Source organism: Erythranthe guttata, chromosome 13 (assembly GCF_056151865.1).
Source record: "Erythranthe guttata isolate IM_541 chromosome 13, IM_541, whole genome shotgun sequence".
Lineage (NCBI taxonomy): Eukaryota > Viridiplantae > Streptophyta > Magnoliopsida > Lamiales > Phrymaceae > Erythranthe > Erythranthe guttata.
Window position 1 is genome coordinate 13,247,439 of NC_142545.1, and position 25,367 is coordinate 13,272,805.

General features: G+C 33.0%; 2 protein-coding genes across 2 annotated transcripts; one reads left to right on the plus strand and one right to left on the minus strand.

Annotated features, from left to right (window-relative positions):
- Window positions 1-1,551: 1,551 nt before the first annotated feature.
- LOC148765961 (protein FAR1-RELATED SEQUENCE 5-like) lies at window positions 1,552-5,196 on the plus strand. The gene is made up of 3 exons (XM_088827487.1): window positions 1,552-1,882; window positions 2,257-4,176; window positions 4,261-5,196. The coding sequence occupies exons 1-3, from the start codon at window positions 1,829-1,831 to the stop codon at window positions 5,071-5,073; spliced, it is 2,787 nt and encodes a 928-aa protein (XP_088683613.1). The 5' UTR covers window positions 1,552-1,828; the 3' UTR covers window positions 5,074-5,196.
- A 3,707-nt stretch (window positions 5,197-8,903) lies between these two features.
- Window positions 8,904-25,274, minus strand: LOC105957087 (putative leucine-rich repeat receptor-like serine/threonine-protein kinase At3g14840). Its single transcript, XM_088827485.1, has 24 exons — window positions 24,899-25,274; window positions 24,624-24,798; window positions 17,217-17,288; window positions 17,016-17,084; window positions 16,768-16,839; window positions 16,575-16,646; window positions 16,336-16,407; window positions 16,178-16,249; window positions 16,004-16,075; window positions 15,819-15,890; window positions 15,665-15,736; window positions 15,380-15,451; window positions 14,831-14,896; window positions 14,632-14,688; window positions 14,518-14,550; window positions 14,380-14,420; window positions 13,351-13,730; window positions 11,666-11,861; window positions 11,168-11,326; window positions 10,848-10,966; window positions 10,524-10,734; window positions 10,153-10,390; window positions 9,768-9,918; window positions 8,904-9,669 (listed from the first exon to the last, which is right to left on the minus strand). Exons 1-24 carry the CDS (start codon window positions 25,008-25,010, stop codon window positions 9,256-9,258), a joined length of 3,069 nt encoding a protein of 1,022 aa, XP_088683611.1. The 5' UTR covers window positions 25,011-25,274; the 3' UTR covers window positions 8,904-9,255.
- Window positions 25,275-25,367: the final 93 nt, after the last annotated feature.

The following is a 25,367-nucleotide window of genomic DNA, read 5'->3' on the forward strand; positions in this document are numbered from 1 at the left end:
GTTTTTAATATGTGCTGTCCTCAAAAACTATTTTACTTTTTAAAATTTGAATTTTGTTTTTGAATTGTTTCGATTTAAAATAATGTAGTTCATATATTTAAAATAATATAGAACCTAAGTTTAGTATATAATTAGATTATTAATCAACAATTTAAAGTAAAAAAAATTAGAATAAAGTAGATGCGTACTACATAATATAAATGGGTTTTTTGCAAAATCAACCCCTGTGTAATCTCTAATTGCTAAAAACCCCATCGTGTTAAAATAATTAGCAAAGACCCCCCGATGATAATAAGTCAAAGCCAAAAAAAACCTTAACAACTCACCGTATAATGCACGCGCGAATTGTGCGTTTAGGAGTGTGTTTTTTTACTTGAAAAATCGAAAATACCCTCTGATTTTTAAAAAAAAAAAAGGAAAATCCTATTTGATTTAAATATAAATAACACAAAACTTTGGATCAAATTGCAATTTTTAAAATTTCTTAATTAAAGAAAAATAACACGAAAAAAAAAGAAAAAGAAGAAGAGGAGAGAGAAAATTACTTTCTTCCCCAAAATTATTTTTTCCCCCATAAAAATCACCACGGCCACCAACAAACCCACTACCACCACCGCCACCTCGTCAAGCATCCACCTCCAAACAGAGAAAAAACATGTCTCCCACAAAATTCTTCTTCTTCCCTATTGAAATTACCACCACGACCAAACTCACAACACCACCTCCGGCAATCACCTTTTCACGCCGCCGCCGCCGCTACCATTTCCTTCCACCACCCGTCTCCTCCCAGACACCCTGACCCTCCACCGCCAAATGCTCGAAATCCCCGCCCACCCATCCATCTCGACGGTGTTGTACAGAGAACATTGAAGAATCGGCATTATTTTTACAGAGAGTTGGAGAAGAGGGGTCCCGATGAAGAAGAAGACCTTGGGGTGGGTTTTGTTGCAATTGCTTTTTGCATTTTTTTTATGTTTTCTGTTTTTAATATTTATTTTGTAAGGGTATTTCAGTCATTTCATATAAGTCAACATTCAATTTCGAAATAAGGGTTGGTGTGCTTCGAAAAATATTTTGTAAGGGTATTTCAGTCATTTCATATAAGTCAACATTCAATTTCGAAATAAGGGTTGGTGTGCTTCGAAAAACACAATATAGGGGGTTTCTTGCTAATATTTTTAATATGAGGTGTTTTTCACCAATTAGAAATAACACATGGGGGTCTGTGCTATTAGCTCTAATATAAATACATAATAATGTATGCTTTGTTTTCTTAAAAATATGATATATATTTTGTTCTTTTTTTTCTTCTTCAACTTCACAAACCCTAAAAAAATCACAAAATCCAAAGAAATCTAAGCCTCACAAAACTTACAATATTGAGTCACAAAACAACAAAATGGTAGTTTACATTGACGGAGAACCCATTGAGTTATGTATCCAAATCTTTTTTGAGCTTTAAAGTCAATTTTTAAGTTTCTTTCTAAAACCAGTCTCGATTTTTCGACACATGCAGGTCGATATTTTGTGTTTTCTCGACGGGGACAACTATTTTGAATACTAACTTTTGCTTAGTTGAATACCAAAAAAATAGAAATTAAATAATTAATTGTAAATTACTTTAATACCCTTAATGAAAATTAAAACCAAATAATATTACAAATACTATTTTTCTTTCTTAAAAACCAAATAATCAAAAACCTAAAAAAAACATTTCCCTCCTCACTCCCAAACCCCTCACCTCCTCCACCTCCTTCTTCTCCCTCCCCAAAAACCCTCCTAAAAAACCCCAAAACAAAAGAAATCAAAACCTTACACAACTTGCAAAATGGCCTCAAATGACAATAGAATGGTAGTTTACGAGCAAGGAGAACCCATTCAGGTATGTATTCATGTATTTTTTGAGCTAAAACATCGATTTTGAATTTTTTTTTTTTAAAGCTCGCCATGTATTTTCGACACATACAGGTCGAAAATACACCTATTTTTCGACATGTATGTGTCGAAAATACCCTTAGATTTCGACGCCCAAGTGTCGAATTATGATGCAATTTTCGACACTTAAGTGTCGAAATTACCCAAAATTTCGACACTTAAGTGTCGAAAATTGCATCATAATTCGACACTTAGGTGTCGAAAATTACCCAATATTTCGACGCTTAAGTGTCGAAAATTGCATCATAATTCGACACTTAAGTGTCGATTTGGTTCCTGTTGCAAATTTACTTGTCTTATATTTTCGACACTTTTGTGTAGATCGATTGCACCCATTCATTTACCACGTCAGAAAAATTCCCAACAAAAGAAGCTTTAATGGCATGGGTTCGTGAAGTATGTAAAAGAATTGGAATGGTGTTAATGATTGGGGGTTCGAGTGACGGGGATAGAGGACGTAGGACACCGTATGTGATTGTTCGTTGTGAGCGTGGGGGCCATTATGTTGGCAAGAAGGTACCAGGTGAAGATGATCAAAGACCGGGAAAAAGGAGCACCGGTTCAAAGAAATGCAATTGTCCGTTTAAATTGAAGGGGACAAGGGAACACAAGGATGATGAAAAGGCTGAGTGGAAATTGGATGTTAGTTGTGGTATTCACAACCACAACTTATTCGAAAACTTGCACGGACACTCTTATGCCGGAAGATTATCAAAGGAGGATGTTTCCTTTGTTCACACTATGAAGAAAGCAATGGTGAAACCAAGGGCAATTCTAAGAGCATTGAAGCAAAAGGACCCGTCTAATGTAACTGGTATGAAGACAGTTTACAATACTATCTCTAAGTTAAATTTCAGTGAATTGGATGGGAGATCTCAATTGCAATCATTGTTTGTCAAGTTGAAAGAAGATGAATACCTCTCGTACCATAGATCGAACGAGTTGAATGCGATTACCGACTTGTTTTGGATCCACCCGAAATGCATTAAGTTGGCACAGTCGTATCCGTACGTATTCGTCATCGATTGCACGTACAAGACCAATCGTTACGGACTCCCATTTCTTGAGATTGTGGGTTTTACTTGTACCAACAAGACGTTCTCAATTGCCTTTGCTTACTTGGACCACGAAAAGACGGAAAATTTTGAATGGGCGTTGCGTTGTTTGAAGGAGGCCATGACCAGTTGTCCTCGGCCTAATTGCATTGTAACAGATCGAGATTTGGGTTTAATGAAAGCAGTGGCCAATGTGTATCCATCGAGTCATCACTTGCTGTGTCGGTGGCATGTGAACAAGAATATAGTGGCCAATTGTAAGAAATTGTTCCCAAAGGACATCACCAAATGGAAGCAATTTCAGTCGAGTTTTTCGGCTCTTATTGAAAGAAATACCATAGAGGAGTTCAATGAGGATTGGGAGGATTTGAAAAGAACATTTATTGGTTATCTCCCGGCTATAGAGTATGTAGCTAATTCATGGTTGGATCCGTACAAGGAGAGACTTGTATCGGTGTGGACAAATAAGTATACTCATTTTGGAACGTACACTTCTAATAGGGTGGAGGGGGCACACGGACGAATGAAAAGGGATGTGCGTAATTCAACTGGCACATTTGTGGATTTGTATACGAAAGTCCACAATCAAATTGTCGAACAACACAATGACATCAAGGCTTCCTTTGAAGTAAGTAAAAATACTTACGAGCACACTTTCAAAACGTTGATATACAATGAGCTTCGTGGAAGTATCTCAAAATACGCTCTACAACTACTCAAAGTTGAGGTGGACAATGCGAAACTATTGCAACCGAGCGATATGGGTTGTAGTTGCGCCATTCGAACAACCCACAGTCTACCATGTCGCCATGAACTTCATGAGTATGTTGTTGTGAACAAATGTCCTATCCCACTTGAGTTAATAGGCTCGTATTGGAAACACATGAGTATGGAGCCCGTCGCGACCACAGGCCAAGTCATCCTACCAACCATCGACGAAGAATTATCGGAATACCAGAAGCTCTTTGAATGTGCCGATCTCGATGCAAAAACTCGATTGCGCAACCATTTGAGACATTTTACCCACCCAGAGAAGACTAACCTTACGGAGCCAAGTGAAAAAGTTGTTAGCAAAGGTCGACCGGCAAAAAGTAGGAAAGACAAATCAAGCACTCGGGACAAATCACATTTTGAGTATGTGGAGCCAAAGAAAAAAAAATCGAAGCAAGCTAGTTGTTCTCCAAAGGTAAATGTCGCTACTATCGTCTCATTTCATTGAAGTTGTATTTTATAATTGTGCTGAGTAGTAATGAAATGTAATATACTGCAGCTTATACCTGTACTGATGAGATTACGAGGGCATTCGAATGATTCTTTCAACACTATACCAACTCAAGAGTCAGGAAAAAGCACTATACCGACACAAGAGTCGGTCAAACCATTATTTGAAGATGCAGATGTGGGATTGCCACCAGGTTTGATCGGCAAGAATAAGTACATTGACACGATCCATCCACGATTTCGTATGCACGTTCGAGAAATCATCAATGTCGGTTCAGATGGACACTGTGGATTTCGGGCAGTTGCCTCTATGATGGGATTTGGAGAAGATGAATGGGGTCGAGTGCGAGATGACATGCTACGGGAGTTGACTTCTAATTTTTCCACTTACACGACCATGCACCGTGGCGAAGAAACCGTTAGAAGCATGCAAGCTATTGTGAGTAACTGGGATGTTCCTGCAACTCGTGATCATTGGATGTCTTTGCCAAATATGGGTCATGTAATTGCTTCAACATACAATATTGTGCTTGTCTACTTATCCAAGTATCAGTGTCTCACGTTCCTTCCCCTATCGAGCGATCCAAAGCTTTTCAACGAGAGGCAAGAGCACGGTATGGCATTCGTCGACAACTGTCACTTCGTGCATGTTGTATTGAACAAGAATTGTCCAATACCTCCTATCGCCGATTATTGGTACCGGTGTCATGATCCTAAAGCTGATGGTTGGAAGCCTGCAGAAATGGATGGTCGGATTACAGCATTTCGAGAATTAATAGGTCAAAATGTTGCCACGCGAGAGAGTTTCGAGATTATTACTATATCAGACAATGGTGATAGTTCTCCCAACATAAATATGTAAAGTTACTGGTGATACATTCAATGTTATTAAGTGTTGGGTTTTTATTTGAAAAAACTATGTTTTTTTTTTAAACCCCAAATATATTGCAATGTAACATAAAAAACACATGTAAGTATTTTTGGACAAAAAAAAAATAAATTTGCAATTTTTTCAAAAAAAAAAAAATGTATACAGCTCAAATTCGACAGCTAGCTGTCGAATTACACACAGTAATTCGACAGCTAGCTGTCGAATTTGAGCTGTTTACAATTTTTTTTTTTTTTTGAAAAAATTGCAATTTTATTTTTTTTTGTCCAAAAATACTTACATGTGTTTTTTATGTTACATTGCAATATATTCGGGGTTAATTTCACAAAAAAAAATAAATTTGCAATTTTTTCACAAAAAAAAAAAATTGTATACAGATCCAATTCGACAGCTAGCTGTCGAATTACTGTGTGTAATTCGACAGCTAGCTGTCGAATTGGATCTGTATACAAATTTTTTTTTTTTTGAAAAAATTGCAAATTTTTTTTTTTTTTGTGCAATTAACCCCAAATATATTGCAATGTAAGATAAAAAACATATTGTAAGTGTTTTTGGACAAAAAAAAAAATTACAAATTTTTCAAAAAAAAAAAAAAATTGATACAGCTCATATTCGACAGCTAGCTGTCGAATTACTCTCTGTAATTCGACAGCTAGCTGTCGAATTTGAGCTGTATCAACATTTTTTTTTTTTTGAAAAATTTGTAATTTTTTTTTTTTTTTTTTTTTTTGTGAAATTAACCCCAAATATATTGCAATGTGAGATAAAAATAATTTGATACAAGACTAATCCCAAATATATTTCAAATTATCAAAAATATTTTCATTTAAAACAACCAAAATCCATATAAAACTAAATTAGAAAGCAAGTAAAACAAATAAAATCCATAAAACAACATCCATCTAAAAAAATACAAGACTAATCCTGTGTTTTTTTCTTCCTACTAAACACGTGTTTCACAACCGCCTGTGGGGCATCGGACGAGCTCGATGGCGGTGGAAGTGGCCCTATCGAGCTACCTGGAGGTGGTGGTGGTGGGGCATCCGACGACCTCGAAGGAGGTGGAAGTGGGGCATCCGGCTCGATCAATCTGACAATATCATTTAGGGTCCCCCACATGACCGTATGAGCGTCGGATGGCGCAAGTCCCCGCACCTCGCTAAGTGTACCCTGGGGTCGAGGAGGATGGGCTCCATGCCTACTCAGTTGTAACATGCATCTGGGTCGGAACCAATTCATGTAGTCCGGCGAAGTGTCCGCCTCCCCGAGTTCAATTTCAACGGACCTCGACTCCTCGTCCAGACAATACTCCTCCCACCGATCAGAGAATCGTTCGCCGTACGCAACGAAAATTGAGTTCTGGACCGGTCGACCTTTGCTAACTAGAGCTTTGTACATATCTTTTGACATGTATGCACGACCTGGAATGATTTGCACCCGGTTGAACTGCCTCAACACTCTGTCCGGATGATATGCCTCGAAGTGGTCCATGCAACATATCATCCCACTAAACCAAGCAGAATCTGGCATCGGGAAACGATCACGAATAGCCGTATACGGTGACCATATAACCTATTAAAATAAATAAAAAATTAGATGTAAAAACCTACTTAAGTAGTAATAACAAATTATTAAAGTGGTATGTTACCTGATCGGGGATCAAATCATCTAATCGAGATCGCAGGTACGACGCTCGTTCAGGCGTTGAAGTAGTCTTTGACTGAGGCTCCCATCGGCTCGCTAATGGCCCCTCGAATTCCGTCTTCAATGTGCCACCCCCCAAATAAGGAAAGTGCTCGTAAATCCATGACTGAAAGAGCGTCAGCCAGCCAGCCATCGAGTTCGTTGATTTTTGTGAGGCTGAGGAAAGCTCATCGTACAACCGGCAAAGACATGCAGTGCCCCAAGCATACTCGCCGATCCGATCCAAATCAGATACAAGATTTAGGTACTCAACGCTTACCATATTGCCTGTCTTGTCGCACAGTATAGTACACCCGAGCAAAAATAACAAATACGCCCGAATGGCGTACGTCCTCTTCTCCGCACTATCTCTCATGGTCACTTTGCTAAATTTAGCCTTCAACCATTCCAACTTGACCGCTTTCTTCTTGTTTACATCGTCCGGGTACTCACCTAGCAACTGGAACATCAAAGTACTGGGAATGGTTTTGGAATCACGGACCAAACGCTCGCAGGATACGGTACGCCCAACAACTGGCAAACCGACCAACGAACTCACATCGTCAAGTGTGATGGTCATCTCTCCAACAGGTAAGTGAAATGTGTTGGTAGCTGGCTGCCATCTCTCTACGAAGGCTCTAAGTAGATGGCCGTCCACAGTGTTGTACGATGCCTGTACAACTGACATTAAACCACATCTTTGTACTACCTCTTTAATAAACGGCGCCGGCTCCCAACCTTTCAAAGTTGTTGTGTGATTTCGTATTCGAAATTCTGAGCCGCGCTCCGAACGATCTGGCCCTCCGTTCACAATATGATAAGCAATGTGCTTATCAAATTTTGTGTACAATTCCGGTATCTCGGGACCTAGGACCGGTTCATTGCTCGAATCACCAACTTGTACAGTCGAATGTAGAGCCGGCACCGGATTCGTTGACGAAGAACCCTCTCCAGACTTCTTCTTGGTCGTGGTCTTTTTCTTGGTCGTGACTGCTATGCCCTTGCCTTTATCGGATAATTCCTTCCTCTTTTTACGGTTCGAGACAGTCGGAGGTATACGAGGTTGACGTGATTCTTCCACTGCAAAATAACACACAAATAAAAATTAATATACATAATATAAACACAAGCAAATAAAAATAGGAAGAAAAAAAAAAAAAAAAAAAAAAAAAAAAATTTCACAGTTCAAATTCGACAGAAACCTGTCGAAATATGGGGTCATTTTCGACAATTAACTGTCGAAAATGGATTGCATTTTCGACAGGTTGCTGTCGAAAATGCAACCCATTTTCGACAGTTAACTGTCGAAAATTACAAAATCCAAACTCAACATTTTCACCATTTTCGACATCTACATGTCGATTTTGGATGAATTTTCGACAACAACCTGTCGAAAATTCATCGAAATTCGACATGTACAGGTCGAAAATGGAGAACGAAGAACCGACCCACGAATCTCAAATCAATGCTCAAATCGACTGAAATCAGATGCACCCATTACTAATTAACGATCATTCTAACCTAAAACAACCAAATCCTAATTACCCATATCAAACATTCAAATCTTAAATAAATATTAAAGAAAAAAAAATCGAAACAACTATAACTTACTATTCGAAGACGACGACGGCGGCGGCTTTGGGCGACGTTGGGCGGCGTGGGCGGCGTTAGGCGGTGTTTGGCGTCGGCGTCCGGCGGCGGCGATGGTTGGAGCGGCGGCGGCGGCGTCGGGCGGCGTGGACGGAGGGAGGTTGACGGAGGGAGTTTTTTGTGTTTGATTTTTTTTTTCTTTTTTTTTTTTTTTATTTGGTTTTCAAATAGGTAATTTCAAAGAAAAAATAATGTAATTAGTATTTTGTATGAAAGGGTATTTTTGTACTTTTATTTTTATTTTGGTATTAAAGTAAGAAAAAACTTAAAAATATGTACTCAATTGTGGTTTTCAACTAGGTAGTATTCAACTAAGCAAAAGTTAGTATTCAAAATAGTTGCCCCCTTTCTCGACATGTATATGTGTTGAAAATGTGGAGGAAAAACAATTAAAATTCTACACCTATGTGTCGAATTTTAGAAATAAAAATCACACAAATTGTTCTTAAAATACAAAAAAGAACCCAAGAAAAAAAAAACATCTTCATTTTAAGTACAAGTGAAGCATGGAGTAACATTTAGGTATGGAATTCATCTCAAATATGTTGATGAATAAACCACAAGAATCGAAACTATTTCTTCGCTCCTTTGCAACCCTTCTACTCATGTTTAAAAACAAAACAGAAGAACCAAAGAACAGTTCATCTTCTCAAACTCTTTACACATAAAACAAAAACAAATGAAGTTAACAAAGTATCAGAGTGACAACAAATTTAAACCTTTTACAAATTTATACGATTTTCAAAAAAAAAAAAAAAAAAATCCCAACATGTACATTTAAGACGAAGAAATAACGAAGTGTTTACAAAGTGTTGTGTCTCTTTACACATCTCTCTTTTCCAAGAAATCAGTGTTCACAGAGATCGGGTAGAGATCACCACCACCATGGGATACTGCTGAGGTACCGGTCCATGGAACTTGATCCTCCATTGATATGATGCTGTGGTCTTGACCTTGACCATATTCATCGTTAGGGTCCTTTTTCGTCATTTCCTTATGAGGAGGGGTACTCTTGTAATTCGAGACAGTACTTGTGTCTAAAAAGAACTCTCCAACACCAGCTTTTCCCTCGAGAATGCTTACCACTGCTGACATATTTGGTCTTTCAGCAGCTATAACATTTGTGCAATGGAGTGCCACCTGGATAGCCGCCATGACCTCCTTTTTCTTGAAGTTGGATTCCAATCTTGGGTCGACTATTTCTATCAATTTTCCTGCCTCCAGCAACCTATGTACCTAACAAAAGCGGAAAAAAAAAAGTTTATTTTTGTGATCATAAAAACAGCAGCAGCGGAAGACAAATGTAAGTACGGGAAACGGTGAACTAAATGTACCCAGTCAAGAAGATAGAAAGTGTCATCTTTGCCTCTGCTGCTAGAGTTGCTCCTTCCACTGATAACTTCCAAAAGAACAACACCAAAGCTGTATACATCTGCTTTGTCCGTCAAATGGCCTCGCATCGCATACTCAGGCGCCATATATCCACTGAGAAATCAAATATCATGTCAGTAATGTTTCTGTCGTAGTTTTTATCGGAAAACAAAAAAGTTGGGTTTTTTTTTTTTTTTATGTTTTTCCGCAAAAGTATAGACTTAAACCTCACGATATAAATCTTATAGAGAGGGACACAGTAGGTATAAATTCTATGAAATCAATGGCTCGATCTTTGGTTGGATAAAAATAGTAAGCTAGACAAATATAAATGTTTTGATTACTCACAAAGTTCCAGCAATGCGGGTGCTGATATGGGTGTTATCCTCTTCATCGAGCTTGGCGAGTCCAAAATCAGATATCTTAGCCATAAGATCTTTATCAAGAAGCACATTTGTAGCCTTGATATCACGATGGACAATTTTCAGTCTTGATTCTTCATGGAGATAAGCCAAGCCTCTGGCTATACCAACGCAGATCTTGTGCCTCGTTGGCCAATCCAAATGAATTTGGTGTTCTTCTGGACCTGCAAAAATTTATCTTCATACGTAAGTTTAAATTGATAAAAATAAATTCGGATCGGTCCACACAAATTGTGGGTCCCATTTGGCTTCCTCTGGAAGTGAAACCAACAAAAATAGAATTGTGGCAAAACTTACCAAATAATGCACGAGCAAGGCTATTATTTTCCAAGTACTCGTAGACAAGCAACAACTGGTTGCCTTCAATGCAACATCCATGTAACCTGACAAGATGAGGGTGTTGTAGAGCAGAAATCATGCCAATTTCATTGACAAACTCACGGTTCCCTTGTTTTGATTTGGCAGAAAGCTGCTTTACGGCGATGGCTGTACCATCGGATAGGACACCCTTCAAATAAGACAGGTGATCGCAACCAAATCAGAGGTGACAGAAAAACTGAATGAACTTAATGACAAAATAAAGATAATTCATTTAGTAGAAGTATGTATTGTTTATACTACCTTGAATACCGGACCGAAACCACCTTCTCCAATCTTATTAGCAGCATCAAAATTGTTTGTGGCAACTTTAATTTCCTTCAGTGTAAATGACCCAGTGTGAAGGTCTACACCCCTTAGTTCTGAGAAAAAGAGTGTTATACGTAAATTAGCATTTTAGATAACTGCAAACACTTTCCAATTACATAATTCAATTTAGATAACATTTATTGATGCTGCACTCTTGAAATATTGAATCAATAACAAATTTGAACACACTAAAACAAGATTCAGACACAAGTTAAAAGTAAAGGCACATATGGTTGTGCCAGTAATTTTAGTACCATGTTCCAGTGTGTTCTCTCTGGGTCTCAGCCAACCCATCCACCAAAGAATACCAAGAACCAGAGAAACTGTCACAAGAACTGCTGCTACAATACCAACTATAGCACCTGCAGAAATGCTGCTTCCATTTGCTGATGTTTCTGCTGGTGGTGTAAAATCTAACAGAAAGAGAGAGGAGGAGAAGACATTCTGTCAAGATAATCCATTACTTCTTTATTGATTATAAATTAGAGACGATAATGTATCAGGCAACTATGTTCCGTGCATAGTTGGCAATAACGGGACATATTTAAGAATCCTAAACCAATTTGGAATTTTTCAAAAGATGTTAACACTATATAATGAAAAGAATACACTACAACTCCAAAGATAATATTAGATCATAATTATGTAGAATTTTATGTCACTTTTATTCTAATTTCCATTTTCCAAGTCGATACGATCCATTCAATTCTATGCTTGTGTGTTCTACTATTGAATCCCAACTTGCAACTTACTAGGTTCTACAGATATGGCTGAAATGAGAGGACCGTATACACCTCTCACAGGAATAGCATTTGTCCCTTTCCCAGCCCAGTAGAAGCGTATATCCAAAGTATTATCAGCAACAACTGCAGTGAAGTTTTTTATGATTCCCTTGTTAACTCCACCTGCTTCATTTTGAATGTTGAAATCCTTCAGCACCAGATTTCCCTGAATTTATTTGTTCCAGAAACCTTGAAGCATTTCTCAAAATGAAAAAAAAAAGGGGATCACTATTTCAAATCCCAACTTTTGCTTACTTGAATACCAAAAAAATAAAAAATAAATAATTAATTGTAAATTACTTTAATACCCTTAATGAAATTAAAACTAAAAAAATATTACAAATACTATTTTTCTTTCTTAAATACCAAATAATCAAAAACTCAAAAAACCATTTCCCTCCTTCTCCACCTCCTTCTTCTCCCTCCCCAAAAACCCTTCTAAAAAATCTTCCTCACAACAAACCCTTCTAAAAAATCTCACAACAAACCCTTCTAAAAAATATCAAAACTAAAGAAATTAAAACCTCACAAAACGTATAAAATTGAGTTATAAGACAATAATATGGTAGTATATATGAAAGGAGAACACATTAAGGTAAGTATCGATGTCTTTTTTGAGCTTCGAAGTCGATTTTGAAGTTTTTTTTTTTTGAAACCCGTCGGCACTTTTCGACACATACAGGTCGATTTTTTGGTCAATTTTCGACACCAACGTGTCGAAAAAGAAAAAAAAAAAAAAAAAAAAAAAAAAAAACCAAATTTCGACACCTACCTGTCGAAAATTGTCCAAATTTCGACAGGTATGTGTCGAAAAAATACTGTTGGTAAAAAAAAAAAAAAATTTTTTTTTTTTTTTTTTTTTTTTTTTTTTTTTTTTTTTACCAATAGTGTTTTTCGACACCTACCTGTCGAAAATTGTCCAAATTTCGACAGGTAGGTGTCGAAATTTGGTTTTTTTTTTTTTTTTTTTTTTTTTTTTTTTTTTTTTTTTTTCTTTTTCGACACGTTGGTGTCGAAAATTGACCAAAAATCGACCTGTATGTGTCGAAAATTGCCGACGGGTTTCGAAAAAAAAACTTCAAAATCGACTTCGAAGCTCAAAAAAGACATCGATACTTACCTTAATGGCTTCTCTTTCCACATATACTACCATATTATTGTCTTATAACTCCATTTTATAAGTTTTGTGAGGTTTTGATTTTTTGAATTTGGAGATGTTTTGGAGGATTTAAGAAGATGAAAAAGATAGGGTTTAATTGGGTTGTCGCGGCAGTTACGAGCACGTACGGTGGCGTTCGGCGGCGGCGGCGGCGGCGGCGGCGGCGGCGGCGGCGGCGGCGGCGGCGGCGGTCAGGGTTGGAGAGGAGAAGAAATGGTGGAGGTTTTCTTTTTTTTACAACAAAGGGTTTTTTTTCTTTTTTTTTTATTTGGTTTTTGAATAGGTAATTTCTAATAAAATTTGATATAATTGATATTTTGTATGAAAGGGTGTTTTTGTAATTTTCTTTTTATTTTGGTTTTAAAGTAAGAAAAAACTTATAAATATGTACTCAATTGTGGTTTTCAACTAGGTAGTATTCAACTAAGCAAAAATTAGTATTCAAAATAGTTGCCCCCAAAAAAAAACTCTAATGAAAAGGGGTTTATACAAGTACCTGAACGTATACATCAAACAAACGCCTCCCAAGACTACTGTAGGTTTTGTCATTAGTAAATATGATCTCTGCAAAGTGAAGGTTTACGGTGTAGTTCCCGTTTATCAAACAAAATCCGTAATAAGTTAATGAGAGTGGGGAAAGGCGTGCATCCATGTACAACTGGGAATTCGGCCCTGAGATGCTTGAGCTGTTTGGCCAGATGAACGAGTCCGTAGGGCGGTCATCATCCAAGAAGTGGCCAGTGCTGCTGACTCCCCAGTTTGTCTTACTTGTGAAGAAATTTGAAGCTCCCCCAGAAGTTCCATCATTTTCGTAAATAGTTCCTTTATCATCAACCACTTGATTTCCACCACAGTTAATGTGGATAGATGAATACTCTGAGACAAAAGCATGGCACAAATTTTCAATAATTACTTAGAAAGAAAAGACAGGGAAAGAACAAAAACACACGTATAAAGACTTATAACTTATAACTGTAACAGTCTCAAAGCTCCACCAGAATGCCAAATTAATAAATGTGTGGACTCACACGTATAAAGAGTACACTTAAAGCTCTACGTGAATACTGAAACATAAGTTGTAATGATAAAATAAAAGCAATGGGATCAAGTAGTATGATGAATCAAAAGAAGGGGAAGTCCCTCTGCAGCAATCACATCCTAAAATAGAACCAGGAAACCCTCGTCGGCGATGAATATGGCGAGGGATAGAGGCCTAATATCTCTAATAGTCTGTGATAAAATAACTAAGATTCATTTTAAAGACAATTGGTAATTCAGACCAACGTGTCTTAATCTATTAGAAGTGCCTTTTGAATACTTTCAAATAGAAAATGACTCCTAAAGAATGAACTGTTATAGATAGACATCCTGAAAAAGGAAATTGTGTAGCATTTATAATTAAGGTACTCATTTGGAGTACGATAAAATTCAGCATCACTTAGTTCAAGTGCTCAACCAGATCAATCATCTGAGGGAAATAAGTAGTAAAACAATCAATGTTTAAAGAATATATAATGTTACTTACTTCGCTGACATTGGGAGTTTCTTAAGCAGGAAACAATACCACTGCCAAAGAGAAGGTATATTTTGATAAGTAAGCTTCATATAACAGAAAATCAGATGTAAAACGGAGATTTTGTGAACTTTTAAGTCAGAAACTTACGAAGAATTTCCTTTGGAGCTTGCAAACAAGTTTCTGAAAATAATTGGTGAAAATTGCTCAAATGAGGAAATTCAAAAACAATATCGACATGATGATAAGTGTAAGTAATCTCACAAGTTGCGTGGCTGACAATTTGCGGCTTCATATGTGAGGTTGTTATAAGACAGGTCACTGCATACAAATTGAATAGATTTAAACTTCACTGGATTTGATCATACAATATTTCTATGTTAAAACGATAGAGCTAGAGGCAATTATTGACTCGCTTTATGTCTAAATAAGAGAAGCAAAAATGAGAGGGAGGAAGCAATACATTGCGTCGCCGTCTTTCAACATCCAATCCGGCAGCGGCCCAGTTAGGGAGTTACCAGTTAGATACCTGGAAATGAACATGCCGAGTTAGCAATCTCAATATTTTCCTTGTATGCAAAAACGTGTCACAGATAATCTGGCAGTGACTTTTAAAACTGCAAAACTCAGTTCTGAAGCTAAGACATGTCTATAATTATTAGTACTGAGCTTGAGCCCTTATAATTCTCTGCACTGCAGAAAATTCAGAAAAGGATTGGAAAGGACAAGACAAATAGGTAGTGAAGGATTTTTGTAAACTCTATGAGGTATTCTCCATTTCCACTTTTTTGTCACTTTCCGTACAAATAAATTTGACCTCAAATATGTGCCTTAAGCAAATTGATTTTACTGTTAACTCGTATTGGGGCTGAAATGGTTTCCACCATGCCACTTCCTTGATCTTCGTGTTAACTTTTTTAATTGTTGCAAGTTTACGTTATTTGATTTTGAATAGAAACCGTGACTAATCAAATAAAAGTGGCTACTAGAGATAACAAATAGAAACTCTTACAGTGTACTTGTTTTTGTTAGACCAGCAAAGCTGTCTGGAATCGGTCCACTTAATTTGTTGAAACTCAGATCTCTGCATAAGAAAGCAAAATAAGAAATATACAAAAATATCCATTAGTCATTTGATCTCGTGTGTGAATGCTAACATTGAACAGTGTTATCAAGTTTCGCAACAATGAAAGAATTGGATTCTATATTGTTTTTAATTTTTAAATTTATTTTTCACTTTCCATATTTCCACAGTATAGTGCATAAATACTAGAAAGAGATAAACGTTTCTACTAACAAGGCTTTCAATGATGTCAGTCTTCCAATATAACTTGGTAACTCCCCGATGAGATTGCAACTCCTCAATATCCTGCATAACAATATTTACAGAGTCATACAAAAGCAAAGCAACGATTGATCTTGACAAATCAATATGCAAAAATCCCACTGACAGTGTCTTAAGGTTTTTATTTTTACTAAGATCTGGAAAAGTTGATTCGTTCCCGTTCAAGTCACTGATTCTCCTGCACATTTAGAGCAGATGCAAAGCATCAGATTCTTTCTTCTCACTTTCAAGGAAAAATATTCATTGTCACTTCAACAAGCTTATATAATAAATATCACAATCTATACTCACACGTCGGTCAATTTGGTTAGGGAAGCAATACCAGAAGGGATCGGCCCACTCAGACCACTGCCCTGAATCACCCTGACATTACCAAATTAGAAGTTAAAATTTGATGAAAACCCGCTAAACAGTAAACGAAATAACAAGGATTTGCCATAGCATCAAATGTCGAGCAATCCTTACAATTTTTCGAGATTTGTCCAGTTCTGGACAAAATCAGGTATGCTTCCATTGAAGTTGTTATCACTAACACGACTGCATCAAAAAATAAAGCTTATATATGGTCCCAAAAACTATATTAGTGAACCTCTATCAAAACGTAACATGGAGAAGAAACTTACAAGTCTTTCAGTGTGGTTAGTTTTGCTAGAGTTGCAGGTATCTCCCCGGTTAAGTTGTTTGAGGTAAAAAATCTTCAGAAGATGACAGTAAACAAATACAAATCCAACCATCTTAAAATCAAACTAAGCTAAAAATGAGGTAAAAATATTATTAAAAAAAAAAAGGCAACAACTTAATATACTCATTCAAACAAGGGGGGAAATCGAAAATTAGAATTGCCTGAATTGGAGAGCCTTACAATTTCTCTATTCGAGGAAGATCCCCAAACTCGGGAGGGATTGTTCCAGTTAACTGATTGTACTCCACAGTCCTTCAAAAATTTAAAAAAAAAAAAAAAAAAAAAAAAAGCAGAACAAGTAAATTCTAAATAAGATATCCATCAACTCGAAATTGATCTAATAATAAAACAAAAATTAGTAAGAAAAATTTACAGATTTGCAAGCGTGCTGATGTTGGCAAGTGCTTTTGGTATTGGACCCGTCACACGGTTCCCGAGGAGAGAACTGCATTGCAAACCAACATTACTCTTTCAGCACCATAGCTCCATTCCACAACTATTACTCTTCAATTTTATTTACGCATACATCCTTAGACAGCAAATACACACACACACACACACACATAATAGACACATATATAACTATACATATAAGTATATATAGAGAGAGAAACGACGTACATGTTTACGAGATTCATGGAGCCCCATTCTGGAGGGATGGTGCCGTTGAGATAATTCCGGGTGAGATCACTGTGCAAATCAGATGAATTGAGAATTCGAAGAGTTTGAATTATTGAAACCCTAGATTTCAGTTTGTGTAATTGTGTGTGTGTGAAATAGTGGTGTAGGAGTGTGTGTAGAGAGAGAAAGTAGACTTATTACATCTCTTTGAGGAAAGGGAGCCTGACGAGCTCTCGCGGAACAGTACCTTGCAGATTCTGGGCTTTCAGAATTCTGCAATCCCAATCAACAGAAAATTGGACTAATTAATTAAGAATTTACTGAAGATAAATATTTCAGTTGTTTCAATTAGCATTAATTAATATATTTTATTTTTGTACCTCGCTGCAATTGAGAATTGACAGTACGCGCGGGATAATTTTTTGCAGCGTTGTGTTTTTTCAGTTGAGTCAAAACAATACTCTTTTTTTTTTTTTTTTAATTATTTTTTAGATTTATCAAACTGCTAAATCACACCATAATTTTACCAAATCATGCATATAATCAAAAATAATTATCTCTCTAAAATATTTTCTTCTCCTTCTCCACTCGTCTTCTTTTCTCCTATTTTTTTCCACAAAATGACTCACTAAAAATGTCTCTAGCATTTCAAGTTCGAATTTGACAAAAATCTTCACATGTTCAAACTAAAATAAAGTTGAAATTTGAGGAAGAAATCGAATTGATATGAATTTGAATAATTAAAAAAGCTTAATAAATTTGAATAAATATTAAATAAAACTGAACTCGTTTTTTATAATTATTCACGTCAATATTAAGGAATTTTGAGTGACTTGGATAAAATTATTTTAGAAAGAAGTAAGAGAAAATATGAAAAGAGAGAAAATTTTATTTTTATTTTATGTGTAGGATTTAGTAAATTTTAGCACGCCCCTCAAAATGACATAGATTTCAAGTAGAATTTAAAAAATTATAATTTTTTTTATAAATATAATGCGAATGTCATCCTTATCATTGAACCTTTTTTTTATTCCGATTTCTAAAATTTCAATTTTCGATATTTTTCGAAGATTTTGGATTGGGATTGGAATCATATAAAAAAGTATTTGAAATTTCCGATTTCCTATCCGATTAGTTTTCAAAATTAATTTCGAAAAATCCATTTTTGTTTTCCGAAAAATATACAAATAAAATAGATTATTTGTTTTTGCGAAAAGTACCAATAAAATAGATGAAATATTTACATATTCTTACCTTGCTCGATGTTGGAGAGTTTTAGTATTGTTTCATTTGCTAATTTTCACGTAACAAAGACCTAGTTTCTTCCATAGTTTTGACTTTTATAATTCCGAGGGTTTAGAATTTGAAAATAGGTGTCTACAAACAAAAGAAAATAGGTGTGTCGTGCAGTTGGAATCATTATAGTTATTTTAAAAATATTAGAATTTATCATACGAGTAATTTTAGTTTTATAATTTTATGAAAGTGGGTGTTCTTATTTTTAGAAATTTATGAAAGTTTTTGAAACTTTTAAAAAGTGTAATACTCCCGTAATTTAAAAGATTCCGAAATATCTATAGCTTTTGGAATCTATATATAATATAAAAAGAGGATCTATGCCCTCAATGATTGACATGTGGCAAATGATGATGTCATTTGTCAAAATTGCTTAGTTGGAGTTCAATTGATTAGGTGGATTCTTCAATTGATTAGGTGGCATTTTTATTTATGGATGTTTTTAAGTTCTTTCCTATTTTACATTTACACAATCACTTAATAATTACCACATGTATATATATTATTTCCAAAGTTATTTTATAAATTCGAAATAAAAAAAAATGTTATTTATATTTTCAGTATTTCAAAATATATTTATTGAAAAAAATACATGAAACTCAATTTTTTTACGAATATTCAAATAATTTTCATAAAAAAACTATTTTTTTAAATACTAAAATATTAAAATAAAGGAATATGTTGTTGTTTTTTTTTTTTAATTTTCAATATTTTAGAATATTCGAATATCCATTCCATTAAAAATAATAATAAAAAAATGTTTTATTTTTTAATTGAACTATTTGATAAATATACACTATTTTTTCGTATATAATTTTTATTATACCATATTTCAAATTAAAAATAATTATACTATTTAATAAATATGCAATATTTTGAAATTTGAAAATTTAACAATTTAAATGCAGTATATTTTAACAATTTAAAGCATATTTGTTGTTTTCTAAATTTTTTGTGATCTCCAACCCGCAATTGTTAGGACAAGAAATTGTTTTCTAAATGCAGTAGTTTATCAGTATATTTCGAAAACACTATTTAATATATAATATGTTTCGAACTATAAACCGGATTATGCATTATATTTGTCAATTACTATTTCAAATAAAATATCAAATCACCAATAGAAAGGAATCTTTAATATTCTAAGATCCTTCATATCATCTTTGATTGATTTAATTTACACTTTAATTCAAAATTGAATGGTAAAAAATAAAAATTGTATCTTCATATTTAATGTTTTTATATTGCAAAATTGTTTTCCACAAGTTTTTTTTTTTTTTTTTTTGGGTTGTTTCCTTTATTTGTTTGATTTGATTTCATTTACTAATATATAAATCTTTTGAATTTTTAAATTTTCCATAGAATTAAGTTCATTTTCAATACTATATAAACCCCTCAATGTTCATTTCATTTTTATCTACCACCATTCGATTACAAAGTGCACAATGTTCGTATTATACAGTTTCATATTACATTTTTTCTATCATTTCTTATAGATTATTATAAGTATATATATGCATAGTTTTATATTCATAATTATTTTTATATATACATATTAGTACTATTTGTATTTCTTTCTTTTGGGTTTTTATTTTAATATACTTTTTTAATTGTTTTCATGCAGTTTATTAAATAAAGTCGTTCGTACTTTATGATGATCAAAAAAATTGTTTGCGCTCAGTCCAAACAATGTGTTCTTTGTAACGCGTATTTTGATCCTAATTTCGATCCATGTATGTGCGTCTCATGTAGGGAATCAATCAAAGTCGTTCCACGCTCTGGATCTTGCATTGTATGTGGGATGACTGAAATGGAAGATTTCAAATCTTTCTTTTGTTTTTCATTTTTTTTTTGTTATTTTTTATATTATTATTGATGTTTCATTGTTATTAGTTGTTCTTTTTTTCATTTGCTTGATTTTTATTTTTTTTCATTGGAACATTTTTATTTATTTATTGTGGTTTTTAGTTTTTTGTTATCCCATTTTTTCTTATTTTTTTATAGTTATTCACTATTATTTGTTCTTATTTTTTGTTTTTATATTATCCAGTTCATTGTTCATTGTTATAAGTTGTTATAGTTTTTTTTTTCATTTTTATTTTTCTTTTCCAGAACCTCGCCAATGTTTGTATTGTATGTGTCAAGAATGGTGAATAACAGGACAATATGAAGAAAGCTAGATCCAAAGTCCAAACTATCCATCTTTTGTATTTTTCGTTTTTTATTCCATTTATTTTAATATTTTAATTTATAATTTTATTTTGACAGTCAATTTATATATTCATTAAAACATAAAATTTGAATTGATATATATATCTATAATGTATAACTATATAATGTATAGAGGCCAACATATACCGTTTTGGTTTGATTAGAAGCAACATTGAGTGGAGAATCTAATCAAACCAAAACGGTGAAACGTGCCGTATTGCATATGTCTTTTATTGGGGGATCGTGTAGTAAAATTTTCAAATAATTATGATGTAGTATATTTTAGAAGTTGTCATTTTAAACATTATATTTTACTGTAATCTGTCATTTTCAATTTATAGTGAAACAAATCATTTAATTATGTATTGTTCTTACCAAATATGTCTATATTTTTTGTATATTTATTCGATACCATATTGCTCTTTTTTGTTTTGAATAATAATTTGACTTTTTGCTATTATATAATAATTGATCATTTGTAATATTTCTGCTATTGTATAAGTATTTCCGTATCATGCTTACAATATAAATATATGATTATACTGTAGATGGATGCCAAATAAAATTTATTATTCAATATCTAAAATTAAAATATAAATTATATATTTATCTTTATAGATGGATTCCAAATACATGCTCTCAAATATAATTTTTTTATTACAATTTAGAAACACAATTTGGTGGATATTTACAAATTTATTTGCAGATGTGATATGATTTGAACAATGTCACTCCATGTGTTAAATGCGAATTTTTTCTCTTATTTTTTTACGGATTTTTTTATCTAAATTATTTAATTTAATTTTATGCGCGCAATAATTAGTTGTACGCGTATTTGCATATATTTCATGATTTGAGCATCAATGATTCTTTAGCATTAACATTAGCGTTGCACTATTAGTATTCGTATTAAGATTATAGTTAATTCTAGGATTAGTATCAAAATTATGATTATGATTGTGATTATGATTAATATTCGTATCAACATTAGTATTAGTACTATGATTAGAATTAAGATTACTATTAGTATTAATATTACAATTACCATTAGCATTATAATTGGAATATTATGATTATGATTAGTATTCTAAATTATAATTAGGATTAACATAAGGATTAGTATTATGATGGGTTACATACACATTCCCCCTTCAACTAAAACACAGTCATATAGCATTTGCGAAGAAAAAAAAAACATGTTCCATCGTAGGTGATAAATTATTGTTCGACAACTAAAATCAATCCTCCAATATCTATATATACCAGTTATTGTACATGAGTTTTTGTGTATTTGATTTTTTTTCTTTTGGTTCTAGAGATTTCTTTCCACTTAGGTTTAATTTGTTTATTTATAAAAGCCATGTACCATAAATCTAATTTTACATACTAGGTTTAGTTAGTTTTTTCAGTGTTTTAAATATATTAGTATTAATTTTGTTCAAAAAAATATATATTATTATTAATAAACTAATAAATAGTTATTTTAAATAGTTATATTATAGATATAATATGTATAACAAATACTCCCTCCGTCCCAATTTAAATGACGTTTTTGGTTGTTTCACACATATTAAGAAAATCAATTAATGTGTATAGATTATAGTAAAAAACATAGGAAAATACTAATATATCCTTGACATTAATTGTTTTACAACTAACTAATTAGGAGTTATAAAGGGTAAAATTGAAAATAGTGCAATTAATGATGCATTGAAAATCTAAAATGACAAATAATTTGGGACAAGAAAAACTTTCTAAAAAGACATATAATATGGGACAGAGGGAGTACAATTTACAAATATCAATTCATAAAATAGTTGAAAATTAATATCATACAATAAATGCTAACTATTAAATGCTATGGTTGGAGTAGAATAGTAAAATCTGAGGTGGTATAACGCTATTCATTAGCTATTACAGATTTAGAATCTCCTATGCTCTTACTATTACTAATACTATTGCTATTAGTATTGATATTGGTATTGATATTGATATTGGTATTTGTATTAGCACATTAACATTAGCATTAGTATTAGTATTAGTTTAGTATTAGTATTAGCATTAGAATTAGTATTAGTATTAGTATTAGTATTAGTATTAGTATTAGTATTAGTATTAGTAATAGTTAGTATTAGTACTAATATTAGTATTAGTATTAGTATTAGTATTACTATTAGTATTAGTATTAGTATTAGTATTAGTATTAGTATAATTATTATTAGTATTAATATTAGTATTAGTATTAGTATTAGTATTAGTATTAGTATTAGTATTTGTATTTGTATTAGTATTAGTATTTGTATTAGTATTTGTATTAGTATTAGTATTAGTATTAAGTATTAGTATTTAGTATTAGTATTAGTATTAGTATTAGCATTAGTATTAGTATTAATATTAGTATTAGTATTAGTATTAGTATTAGTATTAGTATTAGTATTAGTATTAGTATTAGTATTAGTATTAGTATTAGTATTAGTATTAGTATTAGTATTAGTATTAATATTAGTATTAGTATTAGTATTAGTATTAGTATTAGTATTAGTATTAGTATTAGTATTAGTATTAGTATCAATGTTGGTATTATTATGAGTCTTAGTATGTGTACGTGTATGAGTATTAGTATGGGTATGAATATTATTATTAGTATATGTATGAATATTAGTTTTAACATTAGTATTAGTATGATTATTGGTATTGGTATTGTTATTGATATTGGTATTGATATTGGTATTGGTATTTGTATTTGTATTGGTATTGGTATTGGTATTTATGTTGGTATTAGTATTGGTATAAATATTAGTATTGATATGGGTATTGGTATTGGTACTGATATTGGTTTAATATTGATATTAATATTAGTATTGATTTTTGTATTATTAATAATAATGTTAGTATTAGTATTAGTATTAATATTAGTATTGTATTAGAAGTAGCATGGACTATTATACTTTGCAACTTGGAAGTTAGGAGTAGAGGTGGCATGAACTATTATACGCCACACTATGAAGAATTAAGAGTAGAGGTGACATAAAGATATCATCAAGCCGGAATAGACGACTAATATTACTTGCAATATTATCTACAAGGATTTTTTTCAGGGAATATGAATTTACATCATAAAAATTGTATATTGTGAATCGAATGCACATCTGTTATTTGTGTGTGTGTATATATATATATATATATATATATATATATATATATATATATATATATATATATATATATATATATATATATATATATATATATATATATATATATATATATATATATATATATATATATATATATATATATATATATATATATATATATACCGTGTTAGTTTATTTTAGTTTATTTGCACTTTACGCACATTTTATTGTCTACTCCATTGAATTTGTTTTTTTTAGAATCGATGTGATTTAGTACAAATTGTATTTATTTTTTACACCTTTAAGTGATTATGTTTCAGTAATGTGTATCACTGATTGCATTTGAGCAATGAAAAATGTGTATGTTACTCGCAAAGAGAGTTATAGGAGATGTCAATGGATGTGCTGTAAAACACTACTTTGATAATTAAGTTTTGTTAAGGATCCGAGTGTATTGGACGACATAGTTGTACCATTTGGATCAGATAATGTATCTTATTTTATATATCACAATTTTCATTTTTTATATTTTCTTTTATCATTTATTTTGTTTATATTGGTACTTAAATAAATGGAATTGATATAGTTTTTAAATTTTTTAGATGATATCGTATTATGTATCAACTATTGACTATTCAAAGTTTTCGTTCGATTTCATATTTTTATTTTTTATATTACCCCATGCATCGCATTAACATTCTCTTTTCATTCATAAATGTGTTTGATTTACCCCATTGGCGTCTTTTAGTCATTAAAAAATTGTACTTAAAATTGACCTCGTGCATCGCACGGGTGAGTTACTAGTTGGAATGAATTTCTAAATTTTCCAATTTTTTGTTGGAATCAAAATAAGTAATTTGTACTTCCGAAAAAAATTGGAAAATTTTCCAAAACCCATCCGACTTTCACCCCTAATTTTAATTCATAGTAGGCATTCATGGAGTTAAGAAAATAATAAACTCACATGCTAACAACGTGGCAAACGGTGTTATTTTCAAAGGTGCAGTCGCAAGTAAGCGCATTCTCAAAACCCTTAACTGGGTTCTGGGTCGCCCAACCCGATAACCCGCTACATGGATCCACACTGAAATCCCAGTCTGTCTTCCCCAAACTCTTCGCCACCACCAGCAAAGATACCACTGCCGCACCACCCCCAAACACAATTATTATTAACCGTATATATACAAAAACACAGACATGCACACACACCCATATATATGTATATATACGTATACATACCTTCATCGGGAGGCAAAACGGCTGCTCCAGAAGCAAAACCCACAAGACAAATCAATCCGAGAATCTTTGGGAGCAACATTGCACCACGACGACGACGCAGATGTACAAACATACACGTACATGAGAAGAAAGAAAAAAAAACCACTATGTTATTAAGTATGAAATTAGGGCTGGGTGGTCACGTATTAATGGATCTAATTTATGCAATGTTTTTTTTTTTTTTTTTTAAAGAATTTAGTTTAGTCTTTTTTTTATGAAGGACGTGAGCTTCAACAATGGTGTGTTTTCAAGATAGAGAAGCTGGGTCGTTGAAGATGATGGATGTGAATTAAGAACTGTGCAATTTGGATTAAATTAAATCTACAAAAACCGTACCAATGGCAAGCATGAAAGCTTATAATTATTAGTTGGAATATTTGATATTTTTAATCAGAAAATCCATTTGCCAAAATGAAATAATAAAGCGTTT

What these genes read in the sequence shown, in the direction of transcription:
- LOC148765961 (XM_088827487.1), top strand. Translation starts at nt 1,829, where the DNA reads ATGGCCTCAAATGACAATAGAATGGTAGTTTACGAGCAAGGAGAACCC. An exon ending in AGCAAGGAGAACCCATTCAG is followed by an intron (nt 1,883 to 2,256) that starts GTATGTATTCAT and finishes ACTTTTGTGTAG; the next exon opens with ATCGATTGCACCCATTCATT. An exon ending in AAGCTAGTTGTTCTCCAAAG is followed by an intron (nt 4,177 to 4,260) that starts GTAAATGTCGCT and finishes AATATACTGCAG; the next exon opens with CTTATACCTGTACTGATGAG.
- LOC105957087 (XM_088827485.1), bottom strand. Translation starts at nt 25,010, where the DNA reads ATGTTTGTACATCTGCGTCGTCGTCGTGGTGCAATGTTGCTCCCAAAG. An exon ending in AATTGTCAGCCACGCAACTT is followed by an intron (nt 14,551 to 14,631) that starts GTGAGATTACTT and finishes AATTATTTTCAG; the next exon opens with AAACTTGTTTGCAAGCTCCA. An exon ending in CCTTGCTCGTGCATTATTTG is followed by an intron (nt 10,391 to 10,523) that starts GTAAGTTTTGCC and finishes AAATTTTTGCAG; the next exon opens with GTCCAGAAGAACACCAAATT.